This window comes from Cynocephalus volans, chromosome 8, assembly GCF_027409185.1.
Source record: "Cynocephalus volans isolate mCynVol1 chromosome 8, mCynVol1.pri, whole genome shotgun sequence".
Lineage (NCBI taxonomy): Eukaryota > Metazoa > Chordata > Mammalia > Dermoptera > Cynocephalidae > Cynocephalus > Cynocephalus volans.
In genome coordinates this window covers 118,736,991-118,756,287 of record NC_084467.1, presented here as the reverse complement: position 1 = coordinate 118,756,287, position 19,297 = coordinate 118,736,991, and the positions used below count along the sequence as shown (strand labels likewise).

General features: G+C 44.8%; 2 protein-coding genes and 1 pseudogene across 5 annotated transcripts; 2 read left to right on the top strand and 1 right to left on the bottom strand.

Moving 5' to 3' along the window:
* The first annotated feature begins 960 nt into the window (after positions 1 to 960).
* USF1 (upstream transcription factor 1) lies at positions 961 to 7,055 on the top strand. 3 transcript variants are annotated; one of them, XM_063105021.1, is made up of 11 exons: positions 961 to 1,068; positions 3,288 to 3,381; positions 3,766 to 3,815; positions 3,973 to 4,088; positions 4,421 to 4,522; positions 4,763 to 4,958; positions 5,208 to 5,295; positions 5,427 to 5,485; positions 5,634 to 5,728; positions 5,982 to 6,110; positions 6,306 to 7,055. In XM_063105021.1, the coding sequence occupies exons 2-11, from the start codon at positions 3,374 to 3,376 to the stop codon at positions 6,393 to 6,395; spliced, it is 933 nt and encodes a 310-aa protein (XP_062961091.1). In that variant the 5' UTR covers positions 961 to 1,068; positions 3,288 to 3,373; the 3' UTR covers positions 6,396 to 7,055. The 3 variants fall into 3 exon arrangements, with proteins under 3 accessions (XP_062961091.1, XP_062961092.1, XP_062961094.1); XM_063105022.1 differs by lacking the exon at positions 961 to 1,068 and adding an exon at positions 1,314 to 1,355; XM_063105024.1 differs by lacking the exons at positions 961 to 1,068; positions 3,288 to 3,381; positions 3,766 to 3,815 and having other exon boundaries at positions 3,986 to 4,057.
* Positions 7,056 to 7,361: 306 nt separating this feature from the next.
* TSTD1 (thiosulfate sulfurtransferase like domain containing 1) lies at positions 7,362 to 8,740 on the top strand. Of its 2 annotated transcripts, XM_063107016.1 has the most exons (4): positions 7,362 to 7,426; positions 7,648 to 7,770; positions 8,309 to 8,471; positions 8,560 to 8,740. In XM_063107016.1, the coding sequence occupies exons 1-4, from the start codon at positions 7,417 to 7,419 to the stop codon at positions 8,609 to 8,611; spliced, it is 348 nt and encodes a 115-aa protein (XP_062963086.1). In that variant the 5' UTR covers positions 7,362 to 7,416; the 3' UTR covers positions 8,612 to 8,740. The 2 variants fall into 2 exon arrangements, with proteins under 2 accessions (XP_062963086.1, XP_062963087.1); XM_063107017.1 differs by lacking the exon at positions 7,648 to 7,770 and having other exon boundaries at positions 7,380 to 7,426.
* Positions 8,624 to 11,181, bottom strand: LOC134384359 (protein farnesyltransferase/geranylgeranyltransferase type-1 subunit alpha-like; annotated as a pseudogene).
* Positions 11,182 to 19,297: the final 8,116 nt, after the last annotated feature.

Below are 19,297 nucleotides of genomic sequence, written 5' to 3'. Positions count from 1 at the left end.
AAACTAGAGCTGGGTTCACTGTGGTAAGGAAATGGAGAAGAGAAACTTATATTTATGTAATGCTCATAAGTGCCAGCAACTGGACTAGTATTCTGTGTGCATAGAATCTATGACCTTGATTTTATTTAATACACGTAACAATTTTGTAAGGTTGGTACTGGTACCTGCACTTTACAGATGAGGAAACCAAGGCTCAATTAAACTAAAATGCTTGCCAAAGACCTGAGGTAAGAAGTGGCAGAGATAGGTTTGAGACCCCAAATTGTCTGGCCCCCATCTGAATTCTTCCTATTATACCACACGACTCCAAATCCATTAATGGTAGGTCTTGACTGAGAAGAATGGGGATCAAGATTTCTTTCACGGAGGGCTGGCCCGTGGCTCACTTGGGAGAGAGCGTGGTGCTGACAACACCAAGTCAAGGGTTCAGATCCCCTTACCAGTCATCTTCAAAAAAAAAAAAAGATTCTTTCACCGAAAGTGTAGGCCTCAGAAAAACTGGAAGGCTTGGATTCTTTCGGTGAGTAACTGCTGACGCTAATACAATTATGCGCAGATCTATGTACGTCCTGATATCACAGTATCTACTAGGAAAGTCTTCAAAAACATGCCCTAATCCAAGATGGCTTCCTAAATAGCCCGTGCTAAAGATGGCGCCTCCGTCCCACGTCCCTCCCTTGATCTCAGCTGGCCTCTTACTCTCTTTCCCTGGAACTAAAAAGGCCCCGCCTAAGCACAAAAATGGTACACAAATTAGTCGTCTTTCTCCAGTTCTTGCCCAAAGTGGCCAGGACTTCAGCGACATTCTCCCAGATACTGCGTCTTTCCGGCTCTACAGATGCCGCCCATCTATCTCCGTAAGCTTCACCCCTGATCAAGATGGAGCGAACGGAAGAGGGGCGGCTCACAGGCGATGAGTAGACTGGGCGGGTCGAGAGAGACACTTCCGCCCCTCACCAACATGGCCGTGGGTTGGGAGTGCGCATGAGCAGCTGTCTATGGAGATACCCTGGTTCGGGGAGGGAGAACACGGTCGGGGAAAATCGGCAGCTGAGGCGGCCTGGGCAGGTGAGTGGAGGACCAGACCAGAGTCTGGACGCTGGGTGGGCCGGCAAGGCAGGGCAGCTTTGCTTTTGTTTTAATTTTTCAGGTTAGGGAACTCCTGCGGAGAAAGCCTTTGTTTTAGGGCAGGGGGCCGTGCTTGCTTCTTTTATCTCCCACCCCTCTTTGTGGGCCGAACTCGCTCCCCGCCCCCGAGCGCGCAAGTCCCCGCCCTCCTGCGCGCTGTCCAGCCGCGGGCCGCCGCTGCGGAAGCCGGGCCTCCAGCCTCCTCTGCGGAGCCGCGGGGACGCGGGGTGAGCGCGGCGGGGCTGGCTGGGTCACGGCGCGGGCTCCTGGGCTCGCGCCTGCCGGGCGCTCAGCTCCCTAAGAGCCTACTGGATGGTGGGCCTGCAAGGAGACGCCTCACTCTCAGGCAAGGTCTAGGAGCCTGACTTCTTTCGGGACTTGAATTTTTCCCCCTTTGTGTTCAGACTTAGCAAGGGCTCTTGCTCGGCCCTCCCTGCCTGAGCGTGCACGCCACAACATCCTATCCCGGTTTCCGTGTCACATATCCCTAATGCTCAGGAAATGCTTCCGGATGTCCAATTAAGATTTGAATAAGTAGCCTGACCCCGTTGCTGGGTGTCCTCAGAGGCTGCCCCTGGTTGACAGCTGTGTACGATAGAGAATTGTCCTGTGCCCTGCCCTCTCTTTCATTGCTTCCTCCTGCAGTCAGCACAGCTAGCTTCGGAGGGGCACTTCCTCCTCATGTTTGAGGATGGAGACGTAGGTGGTCCCAAAACACTAGTACTACTTCCTCTTAGGAACTAGGATCTCCTTGCAGCGTTACTTCCTCCGGACAGTTTCACTTTCAGTTCTTTGTTGTTGTTGTTGTTGTTTTGTATAGTTAACATTTTCCTTGGATACAGGCTTTCCAAGTTTTATCCGCTGAAGGTTTTCCTTGATGGGAAAGGTTTGGAGGACCTTACGGGCAAAGAATTTACAAAAATCAAAGAATTTACAAAAATCTTGCTCCTTTCGTGTTGGAATCATCTTATGGCTTTGTACTATGTAGCTGTTTCTTTCCGGAGGCATCTGTCTGCTCAGCGTTTGTTTTTCCTCTTGTCTGGCTGGGTGTCAGGGTCCTACGGCAGGCACTTTGTAGATGGTTTCCTCCCCCATTGTCTCTTCTTCAGAGCCCTGAGCCTGGAGTTTTTTCCCTTCTTGCTGAGGCTCAGTTAATTTGGAGTTGCCACGGCAACATTTTAACAACTGTGTCGTTCTACAGGAAGGCCTGGTGAATAAAGTAGAGGGGGCTTGAAGATGATGCACTTGGGCATTACAGTCTCTAAATCTGGACCCCCCTCCAAAACAAGAGCCCTGTCAGTAGAATGGGGCCCAAGGCCCAACTATAGTTTTTGTGATTAGGGACAGTATTTTCTAGAGGCAGTGGGCTTCAGATTTCCTCTTCCTAGATTTGAGTACAGAAATTTCTTGGTGTATAGTCTGTGGTTTATGTATGTGGTTGAGAAGCTGGAAGAAGCATCAGTGTCCATGACCTTGTGTTTTGTTTTGTTTTTTAAAGATGACCGGTAAGGGGATCTTAACCCTTGACTTGGTGTTGTCAGCACCACGCTCTCCCAAGTGAGCTAACCGGCCATCCCTATATAGGGATCCGAACCTGTGGCCTTGGTGTTATCAGCACCACACTCTCCCGAGTGAGCCACGGGCTGGCCCTGACCTTGTGTTTTTTTGATAGTGGTGGTCTAAACATGGTCCTTCCTAATCTCCATGAAGCTGTTATCATGTCAGATCATAATAGCTTTATTTTTAAAAAAATTTAAAAAATTTTTTTGGCGGCTGGCCAGTGCGGCATAACAGCTTTATAATAATCCACCAAGAAATTTTTTTTTTTTTTTGGTGGCTGGCCAGTATGGGGATCTGAATCCTCAACCTTGGTGTTATAACACCATGCTCTAGACAACTGAGCTAAACAGCCAGTCCCAAATTATGTTGTTTCTCAGCCTTCCAGTATAATTATCCCTTCTCCACTAGGAGTTGGAGTAATAATGGAGGGGTGAGGAACACTTCATAGGCCAATCCTCAGCATCTGAATGGAGGAAGCTGGTTGTCCCTGCAGATGGTTGTGCTATTTTCCTGGCTGTGTCTTCATGGAACCGAGGTTCTAGAACCAGGGAGGCTGTTCAGTTTCCTAGACTTACTGTAAACTCTGTGATTTCTACCAGGACTTTAGCACTCAGGCTTGTGAGTCAAGAGATACGAAGACCTCCCCAAAAGGACCAATTACTCGGATGTGCTCTCTCACAGAGAGATGAAGGGGTGAGTGAAGAAGAGGTAGGGCCTGAGATGAGAGATGGGTGGCCTGGAAGAATGCAAAATGGTTCAGAGCACCAGCTCTGGAGTCAGGCAGACCTGGATTCAGGTCCCAGCTCCATTAATTGTTTCCCCAATCTATAAAGTGGAAGTAGTGCTACCTACCTCATAGCGCTGTTCTTAGTATTAAATAAGATAGTGCATGTTAAGTGTTTAGCTCAGGGCCTATGTACATAGTAAACACTCGGTAAACACTAGTTGTTATTATTCTTATCTAGCTCAGCATCAGTTGGGAAGGTCAATGAGTTTGGGAGCCATGTGTTAGTGGGCCAGTGAGCTTCTTATTCACTTCTTTCCTTATTCTTCCTTTTGTTCTTCCACCACAAACAGGCAGCAGAAAACAGCTGAAACGGAAGAGGGGACAGTGCAGATTCAGGAAGGTGAGTGTTATAACCAAGACCAAGAGCCATCATTACCTCGTTTCCTCCCCCACTGTGCCATCTCCTGTGCACTCTTTTCCTTCTAAATGACATGCAAGTAGAACAGAGTGAGAAAGGCAGTTAACACACAGACCTTTCCTTTGCTCTTTTACTTCAGGTGCAGTTGCTACTGGGGAGGACCCAACCAGTGTGGCTATTGCCAGCATACAGTCAGCTGCCACCTTCCCTGACCCCAACGTCAAGTACGTCTTCCGAACTGAGAATGGGGGCCAGGTAAGGGAGGGGGCCAGGTGGCTGCAGATGTTACTTGGGGTTGGGATTGAGGGAGGTACTTGAACATGTCTTGGGGAGACCTGGCTTGGAGGATGAGGTTAAAATGTGGACTACTGTGGGGAGGAGGAAGCTAATATAAGGCTTGGAATAGGGACTGGTGTGGGGTATAGGTATGCCGAAACCTCTGTATGGGGAAAGAAAGGAGAATGGCTCAATCTGTGTCTCGGAAGGACTCTTATTTTGGGGCCCTATCCAAGGGAAGCTTTATGAGGAGCGCTAAGATTCCTAGCACTTACTCTTTCCTTCTCTTTTCTCCCCTTCCTCTCTTCTAGGTGATGTACAGGGTGATCCAGGTGTCCGAGGGACAGCTGGATGGCCAGACCGAGGGCACTGGCGCCATCAGTGGCTACCCTGCCACTCAGTCCATGACCCAGGTATGGGGGTGTGGGCTGGGGAGGGGACCAGAGCTCTAAGCAGTAACATGAAGAAGGGAACCAGTAAGATGGGGGTGAAGCTAGGAACAGCGAGGCACCAGGGCTGCCTTGTCCCAACACACTATGCTCTCTCTTTCTGGATGTTTCTTTCTCCCTCTCCCAAGGGAATAGAAGCTGCAGAGTGGTACAGTGGGAAGAAATATCTGTCAACAGACTCTGTTCTCTTGCTCCCCTTCCCAGGCGGTGATCCAGGGTGCTTTCACCAGTGATGATGCAGTCGATACAGAGGGAACAGCTGCTGAGACACACTATACTTACTTCCCTAGCACTGCAGTGGGAGATGGGGCAGGGGGTACCACATCGGGGAGTACAGCTGCTGTTGTTACTACCCAGGGCTCAGAGGCACTACTGGGGCAGGCGACCCCTCCCGGCACTGGTGAGCTATTGTGTGAGGATGCTGGTTGGAGGGGCTAGGATACACTGTTGGACAAGGCTGGTGGGCAGTGGGCCTTCATTCATGACCCTTAGTGATTACTAAGACCTGGGAAGGTAACAAGTCTGGGGCTGCCCTTCTAGCAGGATAAAAAAATGTTCTTTTTAGAGGAGGGTCCCAAGGCCTTCGCCTCAGGGCCTAGTGAGATTCCTAGTCCCGTATCCTGACAGAACCTACCCTACATCTTCACAGGTCAATTCTTTGTGATGATGTCACCACAAGAAGTATTGCAGGGAGGAAGCCAGCGCTCAATTGCCCCTAGGACCCACCCTTATTCCCCGTGAGTGACCCGTTTCTTTTTACCATGAGTGATCTTAATACCTTCTATATCTTGTGTAATTCCTTGCCTGAAACTCCAATCTTATTTTTTGTTCTTTCTTCATTCTGGCCACCCTGGGCTCTTTTGTCCAGGAAGTCAGAAGCTCCCCGGACCACTCGGGATGAGAAACGCAGGGCTCAGCATAATGAAGGTAGGTGTGATCTGGGTGCAAGGCTAGGACCTGTCTGGTGGGATTGGGGACAACAGTGATATCTGAAGGGAGAAGGGATTAGGTAATTTTACCCTGGGCCTGTGGTGAGTTTTCACTGAGTTACGTTGTCCTTCACTTTGCCCCACAGTGGAGCGCCGCCGCCGAGACAAGATCAACAACTGGATTGTGCAGCTATCCAAGATCATTCCAGACTGCTCTATGGAGAGCACCAAGTCTGGCCAGGTCATGGAAAGACCCTGGTAGTGGGCAGGATGCCTGAATTCTGTATCCTCGTATTGTTTCCAGAAATGGTAGAAAGTGGGGCACACATGGTAGTAGTCTTTTCTTATCTCTCTCTGAGGTTCCTAAATCCTTGGGACATGTTATACCACCCTCCTTACAGGAAAATGAGGTCCAAAGTGTGAACATGCTTTTGGAAAGCTTTTGATATTTATCTTAAATCCTAGTCCTCATTTTGTTGGACTTTGTCTTGCAGAGTAAAGGTGGAATTCTCTCCAAAGCTTGTGATTATATCCAGGAGCTTCGGCAGAGTAACCACCGGTTGTCTGAAGAACTGCAAGGGCTTGACCAACTGCAGCTGGACAATGATGTGCTTCGACAGCAGGTCAGACTCCTACCCCCAGTATAAACCTCCTCAGCCCCAATAGCCACTGACCCAGTTTGGGACTCCCTACTTCGTTTTCCATAGTGAGGTTTCACCTTTTCCTCATCCACATTCAGTGGATGTCTGAATAAGTTCAGGGGGTTAACAGTGCTAACTTTTCCACCCATTCCCTTTATTGCCTCCTCCCCATGTCAGGTGGAAGATCTTAAAAACAAGAATCTGCTGCTACGAGCTCAGTTGCGGCACCACGGATTAGAGGTCGTCATCAAGAATGACAGCAACTAACTGTGGGGATTCAGGGGCTTTGGGCCCGAGAACTGCACATAGCCCAGGAGCAACAGGCTAATCCCGTGCCCCTTTCCTTCACTGCCCACTTCTGGCATGGGACTGGGGGAGTTCAGAAGGCGTGTTTTTGAACTGAGGCCCTGTGATACAGCAGCCTCCGGTGGTGCAAAACACACAATGTGGACATGCACTGACAGCCTTGCCCACCCCCACCATGCAGCCCCTGGGCCCTTGTGCTCCTCTTGCACAATGCATGTGCTGTCTTCATGTTGGATACTGGACACACTAAACTGGGGGGCTTGCCCTGTGCTTGCTTAGAGTGCCCAGCAGAGGGTCTGCTGGCAGGTGATACTCTGGCTTGCCCCAGGACTGTGGCGCTCCCATTGGTTCCTCGTTTCCTTGGAGCTGAGGTTCAGATACGCACTGGTGACTCTGGGGAACAGGCTTAAGCAAGAAGTGGGGAAAGAATGCTTAGCAGTGGCTGCTGCCCCACACAGAGGAGATTGGCCAGCGAGCAGCTAAGGCCTATGCAGAAGTTTCTGGAGCCAGGGAGAACAGGCAGGGGTCCAGTTAGGGCCTTCCCCCTTGTGGGGGTGGTTCTTTTTTTTCCCTCTTTCTTTCCTTTTTTTCTTTTTCCAAAGATAAAATTGTTCAGAGCCACAGTTGTCTATTTTTCCTCCTTTTGTGGGCCCCAGAGTGGAAGGGAGGGGGCACATTGCTCTTTGACCAATAAAGACTGGGCCAAGTTCAGGGTGGAGTGCTGCTCCTGTACTCATTACCTTGAGTCCTGGTACCTGGGCCAGACCGGTGCGTCGTTTCCGGCAACGCTGGGCAATTGCAAGAATTTCTCCGGTGGGCTGGTGTTCGAGGAACCACTAGCAGGTGCTGCGGGGGCGGTGCGGAAGGCGGTGCCTCCGCTTCCGGTTCCGGTCTCGGCTTGGGGAGGGAGGGGAAGGTGCTGCAGGCACTGAGGGGGCGGGTCAGGGCTGCATGCTTGCTACTCGCTGTTGCCGTGCGCACCATGGCAGGAGGTACTGGCGAGGAAAACCTGGGACCTCGTCCCGTCCTGTCCCCCGGGAGTGCGTGGAGGCCCCCTGGATAGAGGTGATGTGGAGGGAGGAGCGAAGGGACGTGGCTGAGAGGTCCTCAAGCGCACTCCCATCTAGTTGGGGCGCTGCCAGGTGAGGGGGCGCCATGGCAGCTGTGCCTCCTGTTCCCCTTCCCCTAAAGGCTCTCGTGCCCCCTCCCTCAGTGCCCACGGTCTCGCTCCCTGAACTCCGCTCGCTCCTAGCTTCGGGCCGGGCCCGGCTCTTCGACGTGCGATCTCGGGAGGAGGCGGCAGCTGGGACCATCCCAGGGGCGCTGAACATCCCGGGTATGGGATTGAGAGGCGAAGCCACGGTGTTGGACCAGAGACAAGTCTAGAACGGTCTTAGCTAATGGGACCTCACGTAGGATGGCGTGGGGAAGGCACTGGTTTTGGGGGTCCTGCATTTCTTTAAGCCAGCCCTCAACTTCCCTAGAGAAGGGCTTATTGGAGGTAGATCCTGGCAGCGGAACTGGCCCGTCCAGTTTGAGGGTATAACGGGCGGTGAGGAGGGGGACAGACCAGACCTATGTCTGACCTCCCAAGGGCTGGCAGCCTGAGTGCACCGCCTCCTCCTCCCCCTCCCTCCCCTCCTCCTTTTCCCTCTCCTCCCTCCTCTTCTCCGCTCTTTTCTCCCCTTCCCTCGTAGGCTATTTCTTGTCCTTGCGGTTGGGGTGGGGGGTGGGGGTGGGTCGCCACCATAAACGGTTTTGGCGCCCCCTAGAGATTTGTTTGCTCACCAGGGCCTAGTCCTTCCAGCCCCATCTTCTGAACCTGAGAGTGCCACACTGCTGGCTTTCCATTTCATCCTCACTCCTCCTCCCAGTGTCCGAGTTGGAAAGTGCCCTGCAGATGGAGCCAGCTGCTTTCAAGGCTTTGTACTCCGCTGAGAAGCCAGAGCTGGAAGACGAGAATCTCGTTTTCTTCTGTCAGATGGGCAAGCGGGGCTTCCAGGCCACGCAACTGGCCCAGGGCCTTGGATACACAGGGTATGGGGAAGGTGTGGTTTGCTAGTGGGAAGTGATTCGGGACTACCTTCAGGGCCTGTCCTTTTCTCACCCTTCTTTGTCTCCACAGGGCTCGCAACTACACTGGGGCCTATAGAGAATGGTTCGAGAAAGAGGGTTAGGTGGAAGGTGGCTTACTGATTGCCCCCAATGGCCATCTCAACTAGGGGGATGAAGGGGCTGACTTGCTGGGTTAGGCAACTCATAGTGCTGTGCACACAAAAACATCAAATAAAGAGCATTTAATCAAAGTACTGGAAGCACTTAATTTGTCAAGTGAACCAAAAACAGTTTTATTGGTTTTTTAGATACATCTATAATTTTATTACAAAATCATTCTTTTGGCATTAGTTGGTTACAGAGATAGCAAGACACTGTGTGTGCCATAGCAACACTAATGTAACAATTGTGTTCCCTGCTTACTAAACCGAAATTTAACTTAGTTCATATCCATTATATATAAGCTACCTGCAATCATTACTGCTACAAATCCTGACGCACATACCATTTAGGGAGGAGTTGATGCTAAGGGATTAGATTAAATATTTTTAGGACTACAAAAGTTTCTTTATAGATCCTTTTCTTTCCCCACCCCTCCAATTACGTCGCTTTAAAAGAATCAAATTACGGGCCAGCCCGTGGCTCACTCGGGAGAGTGTGGTGCTGATAACACCAAGGCCCCAAGTTCGGATCCCATATAGGGATGTCTGGTTAGCTCATTGGGTGAGCATGTTGCTGACAACACCAAGTCAAGGGTTAAGATCCCCTTACCAGTCATCTTTAAAAAAATAAATAAATAAGGCCGGCCTGTGGCTCACTCGGTAGAGTGTGGTGCTGATAACACCAAGGCCATGGGTTCGGATCCTATATAGGGATGGCCGGTTTGCTCACTGGCTGAGCGTGGTGCTGACAACACCAAGCCAAGGGTTGAGATCCCCTTACCGGTCATCTTTTAAAAAAAATAAATAAAAATAAAAAATAAATAAATAAATAAATAAAAGAATCAAATTACTTAGAGCTTGTCTGAAAAGCAGAAGCACTTGAGGAGCGTCACACTTAGTTCTTGTTAAAAAGCAACACCTGTGCAATGCACGTTTTACACCCTAGGCAAAGGGAAAGATCGTTCTAGTTTTAAACTAGAGTCCCTTAAAAAAATAAAAGTATTCCATCAAGTTCTTATGGATGGTGTTATTACTGTGCATTGTTGGTGGGTCACTTTCTGTGCTATGTTTGCTTTGAAGAAATCTTCCAATATATCTCCAATATTCCCTTTTTATAGTGTTCTTTTTATTAGCTAGGATTTCACATAACCCTAGTACTCTATAAAGAATGTCCTCCTTGTCACATTTGTTTTCTAGCATGTCTTCATAGATATCCACAAGAAAGGCAGTGAGGTAGAGGGAACTGTGACTTGGCTGTAAATCAAGTAACTGATTTAACAGGTTGTGCTATTTGGAGAGACCACGATCGTGCAAAATCTCTTTCAAATAGTTCCATGCACTTTCATTATGTGGTATTTGTTTTTTTTTTTTTTTTTTTTTTTTTGTCTTTTTTTCGTGACCCGCACTCAGCCAGTGAGTGCACTGGCCATTCCTATATAGGATCCGAACCCGCGGCGGGAGCGTCGCAGCGCTCCTAGCGCCGCACTCTACCAAGTGCGCCACGGGCTCGGCCCATGTGGTATTTGTTTGATCATTTCTGGAGTGTACTGGATTTCTCTCTCCAATACAGCATAATCGTAGCCAGTGGTGTTAGAAATGACAACATATCTTTGATTCCAGACAGAGATTTCTCACATCCTCTTTGAGATGTTAAGTCTACATACTGCAGCTCATTCTCCCCAAGCTTAAATTCTTGAATAACCCACTGTTGGTGCTGCCAGGCATGGTAATTCTTTGCATCCTGGTTAAGAATATCAGCAATAAACTCAAGCTCGTGAGATGGATCTTTCAGCTATTCCACTAATACCTGCCTGTGATGCCAAACTTGATAGTTTTTGGGCTGTTCCTCAATTATTGCAGTGATGTAGTTCATTTCCTGATGTAGGCCCTTTTGAAGTGACTTTAAGAGAACTCTCCGAAAATGCCACACTGTATAATTGGCTGCATTTAACTCAATAATGTCCCAGATTAAAAGCTCGTTCACTTCTTTCATCACGCTGCAGAACAGCTAGGAAATAGTCATAAACATCTCCAAATTTTCCACTACAGATGATCTGGACCACTGGATTGGGATCTGTGGCACTGGGTCTATATCAGCCCATTCTGCTCTGTCCCTGTACAGGACATAGATGGGCAAATTCAGGCTCAGAAACCTGTCGTCCCTAGGGAACGCCATTGCTTCTCTGGCCTCAGCCGCCATCTCTCCTGCTGCTGCTGCTGGGGCCGTGGCTCACCGGGCTTGCCGCCATGCTCAGCCTCCCCAACCCCCTCAGTGACTGCCACCTCGCCCCGGCCCCACCTCGAAAACAGTTCTGATTTCAAACTAGACTTCAGTCCAGCCCTGGATCATCTCTCCTTCCAGCATTCATCTACCTCCCTTCTTCCTCCCCTGCACTGCCACCAAATTCTACCATTTTCCTAAGAGACTACAATTCTCCTTCTAGAACAGTTGCTTTTAGCCCAGTATGCATATCAGAGTCACTTAGGGCCTCCTTCCAGATTCACAACCTGGGGGAATGGTACCTGGGCATTCCAGGCTTCTATGAGTCCCTCAGATGATTCTAATATGCAGCCAGGGGCAAGTAAGTACCACTGCTCTAGACCAGAGAACAGGAAACTAAGACCCTGACTGGCTGTGCTGCTGTAACCATTCAGTTATGTATTGTCTATGGATGCCTTTGTGCAAAAAAGGCAGAATATCTGTGACAGAGGCTGTTATGTTCTTCAAATCCTAACATTTTTGCTATCTGGTTGCATACAGAAAAAGTTTGCCTACCATTGCACTAGACCTTCAGCCCATGAGCCCTGACCTCACTTCCCCTCAGACTTTGTTACTGGGTTGGGAAAATGAAAGGGCAATCCCAGGCCTTTGGGTGAGAGAATGGATGGCACCCTTCATCCCTACTATGTGTCATGCACAGATTATAGGTGTGAGAAGCCCTTCCTGCACCACTGAAACCAGGTTCCTGTTTTTGTTAACACTGTTCTATGATCCCACAGTGGATTTAACAAAATGTAATTGGTTAAAAAAATAAAATAGCACATGCTTACTGAAACAAAATTCAACACTACACAGTAGGTATATAACTTTCCTCTAGCATGGTACATAGTTTGATGTAGATCCTTTGAAAACTTTTCCATATCTTTTTTTTTTTTTTTTTAAGTTGACTGATAAGGGGATCTTAACCCTTGACTTGGTGTTGTCAGCACCACACTCTCCCAATTGAGCTAACCGGCCATCCCTATATAGGGATCCGAACCAGTGGCCTTGGTGTTATCAGCACCACACTCTCCCAAGTGAGCCACAGGCCGGCCCAGAACTTTCACATATCTTAATGGCAGAATTTTCACTTCTTAAGATTGATTTTTAAAAATTTTATTCCTTTATCTGGGAAGAGAAGGTTGGGTCAGAGATGGACCTAATTTTCTGATTTTTCAAGTTTCTGAAGAAATTCATTCAGACATTTCCTGCATTCCTTGCCTTTCTCTCACCTCCTTTTCCTCTTTCCTTCTGAAGCCTTCTGGACTGCACCTAGCCCTCCTATATCATTTATCTCACAGACTACACTCCACTGTATAAAATCTTCCATTCATCTGGGCTCTCTGTCACAGAGATATTCTACTTTTTCCCTGACTTATCACACCAAGTTACTGCCTGAGTTTAGCCAGACATTGTTGGGTCTGAGATAAAGCTGAAATATGTGGAAGAATCTATCCCAGGGTCTGGCAGATAGTAGGTGTGAATTATCCTTTCCCGAAATACCCAAATCCCTTTGGTTCTCAGACAGGTTGGAAAGTTCCTGAGATCTAATTTCCCTCTTTGTTTTGAGTCTTAACTATTCTAGTCTTTTTCTCCCCTCCCCAGGTTTTTATTATATTCAATTATAGCATTTCTTTATTATTATTGAGGTATAATTTACCTGCAATAAAAAGCACAGTTCTTAAGTGTTCAGTTCATTGAGTTTTGAGTATTCTCACTTGTAACCACTACCCTAAACAAGATCTAGAACACTGAAATCTCCAGAATTTCTTTAGGTGCTCCTTTCCTGTCAATTCCACCCATACTCCCTTTCTAGGCAACCACTTTCTATCTTCTATCACCACAAATTAGTTTTCTAGTCCCCTTCCTGGCCTGCTAACCTACACCCTTTGCTTTTTCAGCTTATCCCTGATCAGAGTTAGACAGAATCCTGGAAGTAAATTGATCTGGCCCATGACATAACCATGCCCTCTGGCTTGATTGTTGTTCAGAGAACATTCCTCTTTCTCCCTCATTAACTGTTTGGTTCATAACCCTGATAAGCTGTTCCAACCCATTACCTTGCCCTTTAAAGTTCTCCTTCCCTGTTCCTGTTCCTCATAACTAACTTTCAACAGGTGAGGCTGAAGCACTAGAGTTTATCAGCTGTATGCATCCCTTGTATGCATGTATCTCTTGCTGCCTTCTGCCTTCCTATTCATATTGAATACATACATCCGCTTTGGTCCTAGTTATCTATCCCAGGTTTCTGTTTACCATATACCTGTGTCATCATATTTATTACACTACATTTTTGTTTTTCATTTGTCTTTCCCAATTCATTGTGAGCTCCTCAAAGGCTGGCTTTCATTTTCTTACCTCCAGTGCCTCTAACATGAGCTCTCAGTAGGCGTTTACTGAGCCTCACTTCCTCCTGACCTTCAGAATCTTCTAATTTCAGCCTTTCTGAAGCATCACTGCCTGTCCAATCTTTTTTTTTTTTCTTCTTTTAATCCTATATAAAGATGACCAGTAAGGGGATCTCAACCCTTGGCTTGGTGTTGGCAGCACCGCACTCTCCAGAGGAGTGAGCCATGGGCCGGCCCCTGCCTGTCCAATCTTAAGATAACATTTATCTTATCAGGCAAAGTCGATAATTTATAATAGGTCCTTGTTGCCTAGTGGCTCAAGCACATGTCTTAGCCTGGCCTTTTAAGCAATCTGTAGTTTAGATCTGGCATCACTCTGCCTTTCCAAATTTACCTTCCAGTGCCTGCTCCCATAGGCTGGTTTCCTTAGTGTCCTATGTAGACCTTACTCCTTCCTGACCTTTGCCTTTACTTGCCATTTTCCCTGTTTGGGAAGCTTCCAGTCTCCTTTGTACCACTCTGAATTTCACAAGAATTAGAAGAATGTATTTGGCAGGAGACTTACTGTTGTCATGAAGAAGGCTTTTAAACTGAAGGGGAAGGTAGAAAAATAAGTAGACAAAATTGTATAACTGAATTCTATGAAGGACACAAGACATGAGAACAGTGGATAAAGTACATACCTCTACTGTAAAACTTATCACACGCTAATATAATTTACATGGCTCTTCCCCTCTATGCTCAGCTCTTCAGTGAGGTAACTGTTTATTTTATTATTGTATAGCCAACAATGAAACCAAATAAGAGCTACACAGTAGACAGTGCATTTTTATTGAGGTGTTTAGTAATTCCCAGGGAAAAATGTGAGGGAGAAAGTTGGAAATAATACTCATGAATGTTATTGTAGAAAGAGCAAAGGTTATGAGTCAGAGAGTTCTGAGTTCCAGTTCTGACACAGAGTAACTGAGCAGTCACTGCAAGTTACTTTTAATTATTCCAATTCTTACCTTCCTTATTTGTAAAATGAGAGTTGTAAGACTTGCTTCCTTGGATTGCTGTGAGAGTTTAATGGGATAACATAAGTAAAGTACCTGTCATATAGGACATATAGATTTAGAGATGTGTGTAAGAGTATAAATAATAGACATAAAGTAAATACAATAGCATAGACACCACTGAAATTTTCCCTGTACTGGCCAGCTGCCAAAAGAAAAAAAAAAAGCAATTTGATGGAAAGGAACTTGTGATGGGCAGACTGGCAGTGGAAAAGTATGTCATATTAAAAAGAAAATATATTAAGGGGGCTGGCCAGTTAGTTCAGTTGGTTAGAGAACAGCCTTGTATCACCCATATCAAAAAAAAGAAAGAAAATATATTGAATAGAAGAGTCAGATATCACAAGTGTGTACTTGATAAATTTTTACAAACTGAACACACTCATTTAACCACCACTGTGGGCAGAACCATATACTGTATATGATTTGAATCACTTAAAATGTGCTGAGACGTGCTTTATGGCCAACTTTTGTAAATGATCCATGAAAACTTGAAAAGAGGGTATATTCTGCAGTTTTTGGGTGCAGTGTTCCATAAATGTCAATTAGGTCCAGTTTACTAATTATGTTGTTTAAATCCATATCTCTACTGATTTCTTTTTTGGGGGTAGCTGACCAGTAAGGAGATTTGAACCCTGACCTTGGTGTTTGTTATAACACCATGCTCTAACCAACTGAGCTAAAACTGGCCAGCCTCCACTGATGATTTTGTCTGCTTGTTCTATCAGCTACTTACAGAGAGGGATGTTTACATCTCTCAGTATGGTTTGTATTTGTCCATTTCTCTTTTTAAAAAAAACTTGTTTATTATTATTATTATTTTGGTGGCTGGCCACTTTGGGGATCTGAACCCATGACCTTGATATTATAAGGCTGTAGTCTAACCATCTAACCACCTGAGCTAATCAGCCAGCCCACTACATTTTTACATTTTAAGATGTTGTTGTGGAGCAGTTGGGGGAGGAGGAGAGGGGAAAAGTGGGGGAGATAGTGTTTGGAGGAGAAGGAAAGAGGGAGGGCGTGGTCAAGGCCTATAGCACCCCCCTCATTCCAGGAAGGGCACCCTGAGGGCTTTTGGCAGCAGATAGGCCGTGGTTGGGCGGGATGTGGACTTTGGGGGTTATGGCTGAGCTCTTTTCAGTTCCATCAGTTTTACTTTATATATTTGGAGGCTGTGTTACTAGAGGTATACAAATTTTTTTTTTTGGCTGGCCAGATACAAGGTATACAAATTTTGAATTGTTATGTTTCCTCCTGGATGGATCCTCATCTCACTGTGTCCCTCTTTATCTCTGATGATGCCTCCTACCTTAAAATCTATTTTGTCTGATATTAGTACCACTATACCAGTTTCATTTTGGTTAGGTTTACATGGAGAGTAGTAGGCTGTGCATCCTGGAATTCATATTAACCAAAGGAAAAAACACTAAGCACCGTTAGATACATGAGGTGGACTACAGAAAAGCAGATTTTTAAAATTGAAAGGCAATATAGGTTGAGCTCATAGCCAGAGACTCTAAAGAGAATATGAGTCAAGAAAATTGAAAGTCCTCAGAAACTAGACCTGATGGTATTTCCCAATGAGAAATCCTTCCAGCTTACTCATTCTATTAGTATTTCCATTCCTAATCATATTTCTCAACCTATCACATCCTCCAATTAATTAACCTTATCAAATTTCCCTATTTATTACTTCTCTCATGACCTTATTTTCCTCCTAATACAATTAAGATTCTGTGTATAATTCATCATTATCATCATTCCTTTGCATAACTAGGAATACACTTATCAAGAAAGTTCAAGGCCTATATGAAGAAAATGTTGAAACACAATGAAAAGACCTTAAAAGAAGACTTGTACAAATAAAAAGACTTAAAAGGTTCTTGGAGGGGCTGGCTGGTTAGCTCAGTCGTTTAGAATATGCTGACAACACCAAGATCCAGGGTTCTATCCTGTACCAGGTGGCCTCCAAGAAAAACAAACAAACAAACAAAAACCAACAAACAAAAAACAAAAACAAAACAAAAAAAGGTTCTTGGGTTGGAGGATTCAACTTTATATAAACATATCAGTTTATTCTTGAAAACAAGAATAACCAGAAAAGCTTAGAAAAGAACATCAACAAGGGGGAACAAGCCCTGTCAAATATTAAAATATATAATAAATTGTTACTAATTAAAACAATGTGAATAGATAGATAGATGGATTCCAGATCCCATACCATATACCAAGATAAATTTCAAATGGATTAAAGATTGAAAGTAAAAATGGAAACTATCAAGAAGAATTATTTCCTTATCTTAAGGTGGTGGAGACATTTCTTACCATGACTCAAAATTCAGAAGCCATTAAAGAAAAGGCTGATAAATTAAAGTATCAAACAAGTTATAACACCAAGGTCAAGGTCAAGGTCAAGGGTTTGGATCCCCATACTGGTCAGCTGCCAAAAAAAAAGAACTTAAAAAAAAAAGTACAAAACAAGCCAAAGCCTTCTGCATGGCAAAAACAAACAAGCAAACAAACACTCACATACATACCTACCCCCATAAGTCAAGTCAAAAGACAAATAGCAAACTGGGGGAAAAATTCACCTCATAGCATACATGAAGGGCTCATTCCTTGAATATCTAAAGAGCACTTACAAATGGATAAGGAAAAGACAACTATCCCAGTAAAAAGAATGAGCAAAGCGTATGAAGAGACAGTTCACAGAATACAAATGGTTCTCAAACCTGTGGAGATGTTCAGCTCACTCATAATAAGAGATATGTAAATTAAAACTAAACTGAGGTGTTAATTTACACTTATCAGATTGGCAAAAATTCAAATGTTTTAGGGCCGGCCCATGGCTCACTTGGGAGAGTGCGGGCTGATAACACAGGTTCAGATCCTATATAGGGATGGCCAGTTCGCTCACTGGCTGAGTGTGGTGCTGACAACACCAAGCCAAAGGTTAAGATCCCCTTACCGGTCATCTTTAATAAAAAAAAAAAAAAATCAAATGTTTGGTAAAATAGTCTTTTGGCAAGACTGTGGGAAAACAGGCATGCTAATAGATTATGCAAATATAAACTGGTAGAACCCCTATGGAGGTCAATTTGTCAATATCAGTGAAAATAATAAGCAAATAAACACTTTGACCCAGCATTCACATTTCCGGAGAATTATTCTACAAATAAGCTTCATCCATGTGAATGACAAATTAATGTGTTTATTCATTGCATTATGTATATTAGCAAAAGACTGGAAGTAATTCAAGTGTCCACAAGTTAAAACTGGCTAGATAAATGACATTATAAGCATACAATAAAATATTACGTGGCTGTAAAAAAGAATGAGGAAGCTCTCTGTATACTTGTGAAAGATCTGTAAGACACATTGTCAGGTGAAAAAATGTAGTATGCTACCTTTTGTATAAAAAAAGAAAAATGATGGTAACATAGATATATATTTATAATTGCTCATATTAGGAAAAATTAGCTCTGGAAGGACACAGTGAGAATTAGTAAAAAGTCACTCCCTTGCAAACCTCTAATATCCTTGATGCTCTCTCCATTACTTAGGTAAACCTCAACTGTGGTTAAATTCAACTAACCACTTACTCTATCCTGCGGTCAAACCACTGGAGTAAAATTCACACTGGTTTGACTGGTATCTCTTTAAATTATGGGCCGGCCTGTGGCTCACTCGGGAGACTGTGGTGCTGATAACACCAAGGCCACGGGTTTGGATCCCATATAGGGATGGCCGGTTTGCTCACTGGGTGAGCTTGGTGCTGACAACACCAAGTCAAGGGTTAAGATCCCCTTACTGGTCATCTTTTAAAAAAAAATAAAAAATAAAAAAATAAATTACATCCAAAATACCTAGTAGGTACTTAACACTGCTCAACAGTCTGAATGCACTTTCCTAGTGTGTTCCTTTTCAGTCTCCACTTCTCTCTACTCTTCAGATCTGCTAAACTTTCTTTTTCCTCTGCACTCTCAGCTGATGACTTTACCCCACAATCCACTGAGAACAGAAGAAATCAGATTGAATTTCCACCATCTTCCTATCAACAAATCTACCAATTGGAACACATGCTTCCACCTGGTTATGGTGAATGGTTGTCTCTGTGCTCTATTAATCCTCAACTTGAGCTCCAGATCCCATCTTTTCTCTCCTCGAAGACTTGGTACTGCAACTATCCTCTCTTTTTCATTAATTTCTTTCCTCTTTACTGCATCATTGTTATCCGCATACAAGCATTTCCATCTAATCAAAATACCTACTTTACCTTCATTCAACATCCCCTCCAGCTGCTGCTCCTTTTCTCTGTTGTCCTCAGCAAATCTCTATTGAAGTGTCTGTAGTCACAGTCTTTATTTTTTTTAATGGGGTATTGAATAATCTGTTCCAGAATTTTCTACTTTGCAGACAAACTCACCAGTCTGTAGTTTACAAAATCTGCTTTTTAAAAAGACCACAGAAAACAAATGTCAATGACAATAAAATTTAAAATTTTTTTATTAATTTAAGAAACTTTATGGGAAAAAGAACTTGATGAACATCACATTATTTGCATGCCCTAAAATCACCTTCAAGGCTGGCCAGTTAGCTCACTTGGGAAAGTGTGGTACTGATAACACCAAGGTAAAGGGTTCAGATCCCCATACCTGCCAGCTGCAAAATAAATAAACAAAACAAAACACATTAAAATTACTTTCATGCTTTGTAAATATATACACAAATGGTTTATATAGAAGTAACTGGGGTGCATACTATTTGTATTTACTTTTTCATTTAATATTCATTACTAACATTATTTCATGTATACTTGTCCATTATTAACAATATTTCATTTTCAAAACAAAAAATATGAAATTGAATAAGGATAAATGCAAAATGTACTTTGGTTATGAAACAACTGCAAAAATACAGGATGGTGGAGATCCAGTTTAATAGTAGTTCAAGTGAAAACAAAAGGTTTATGAGCCTGAGTTTG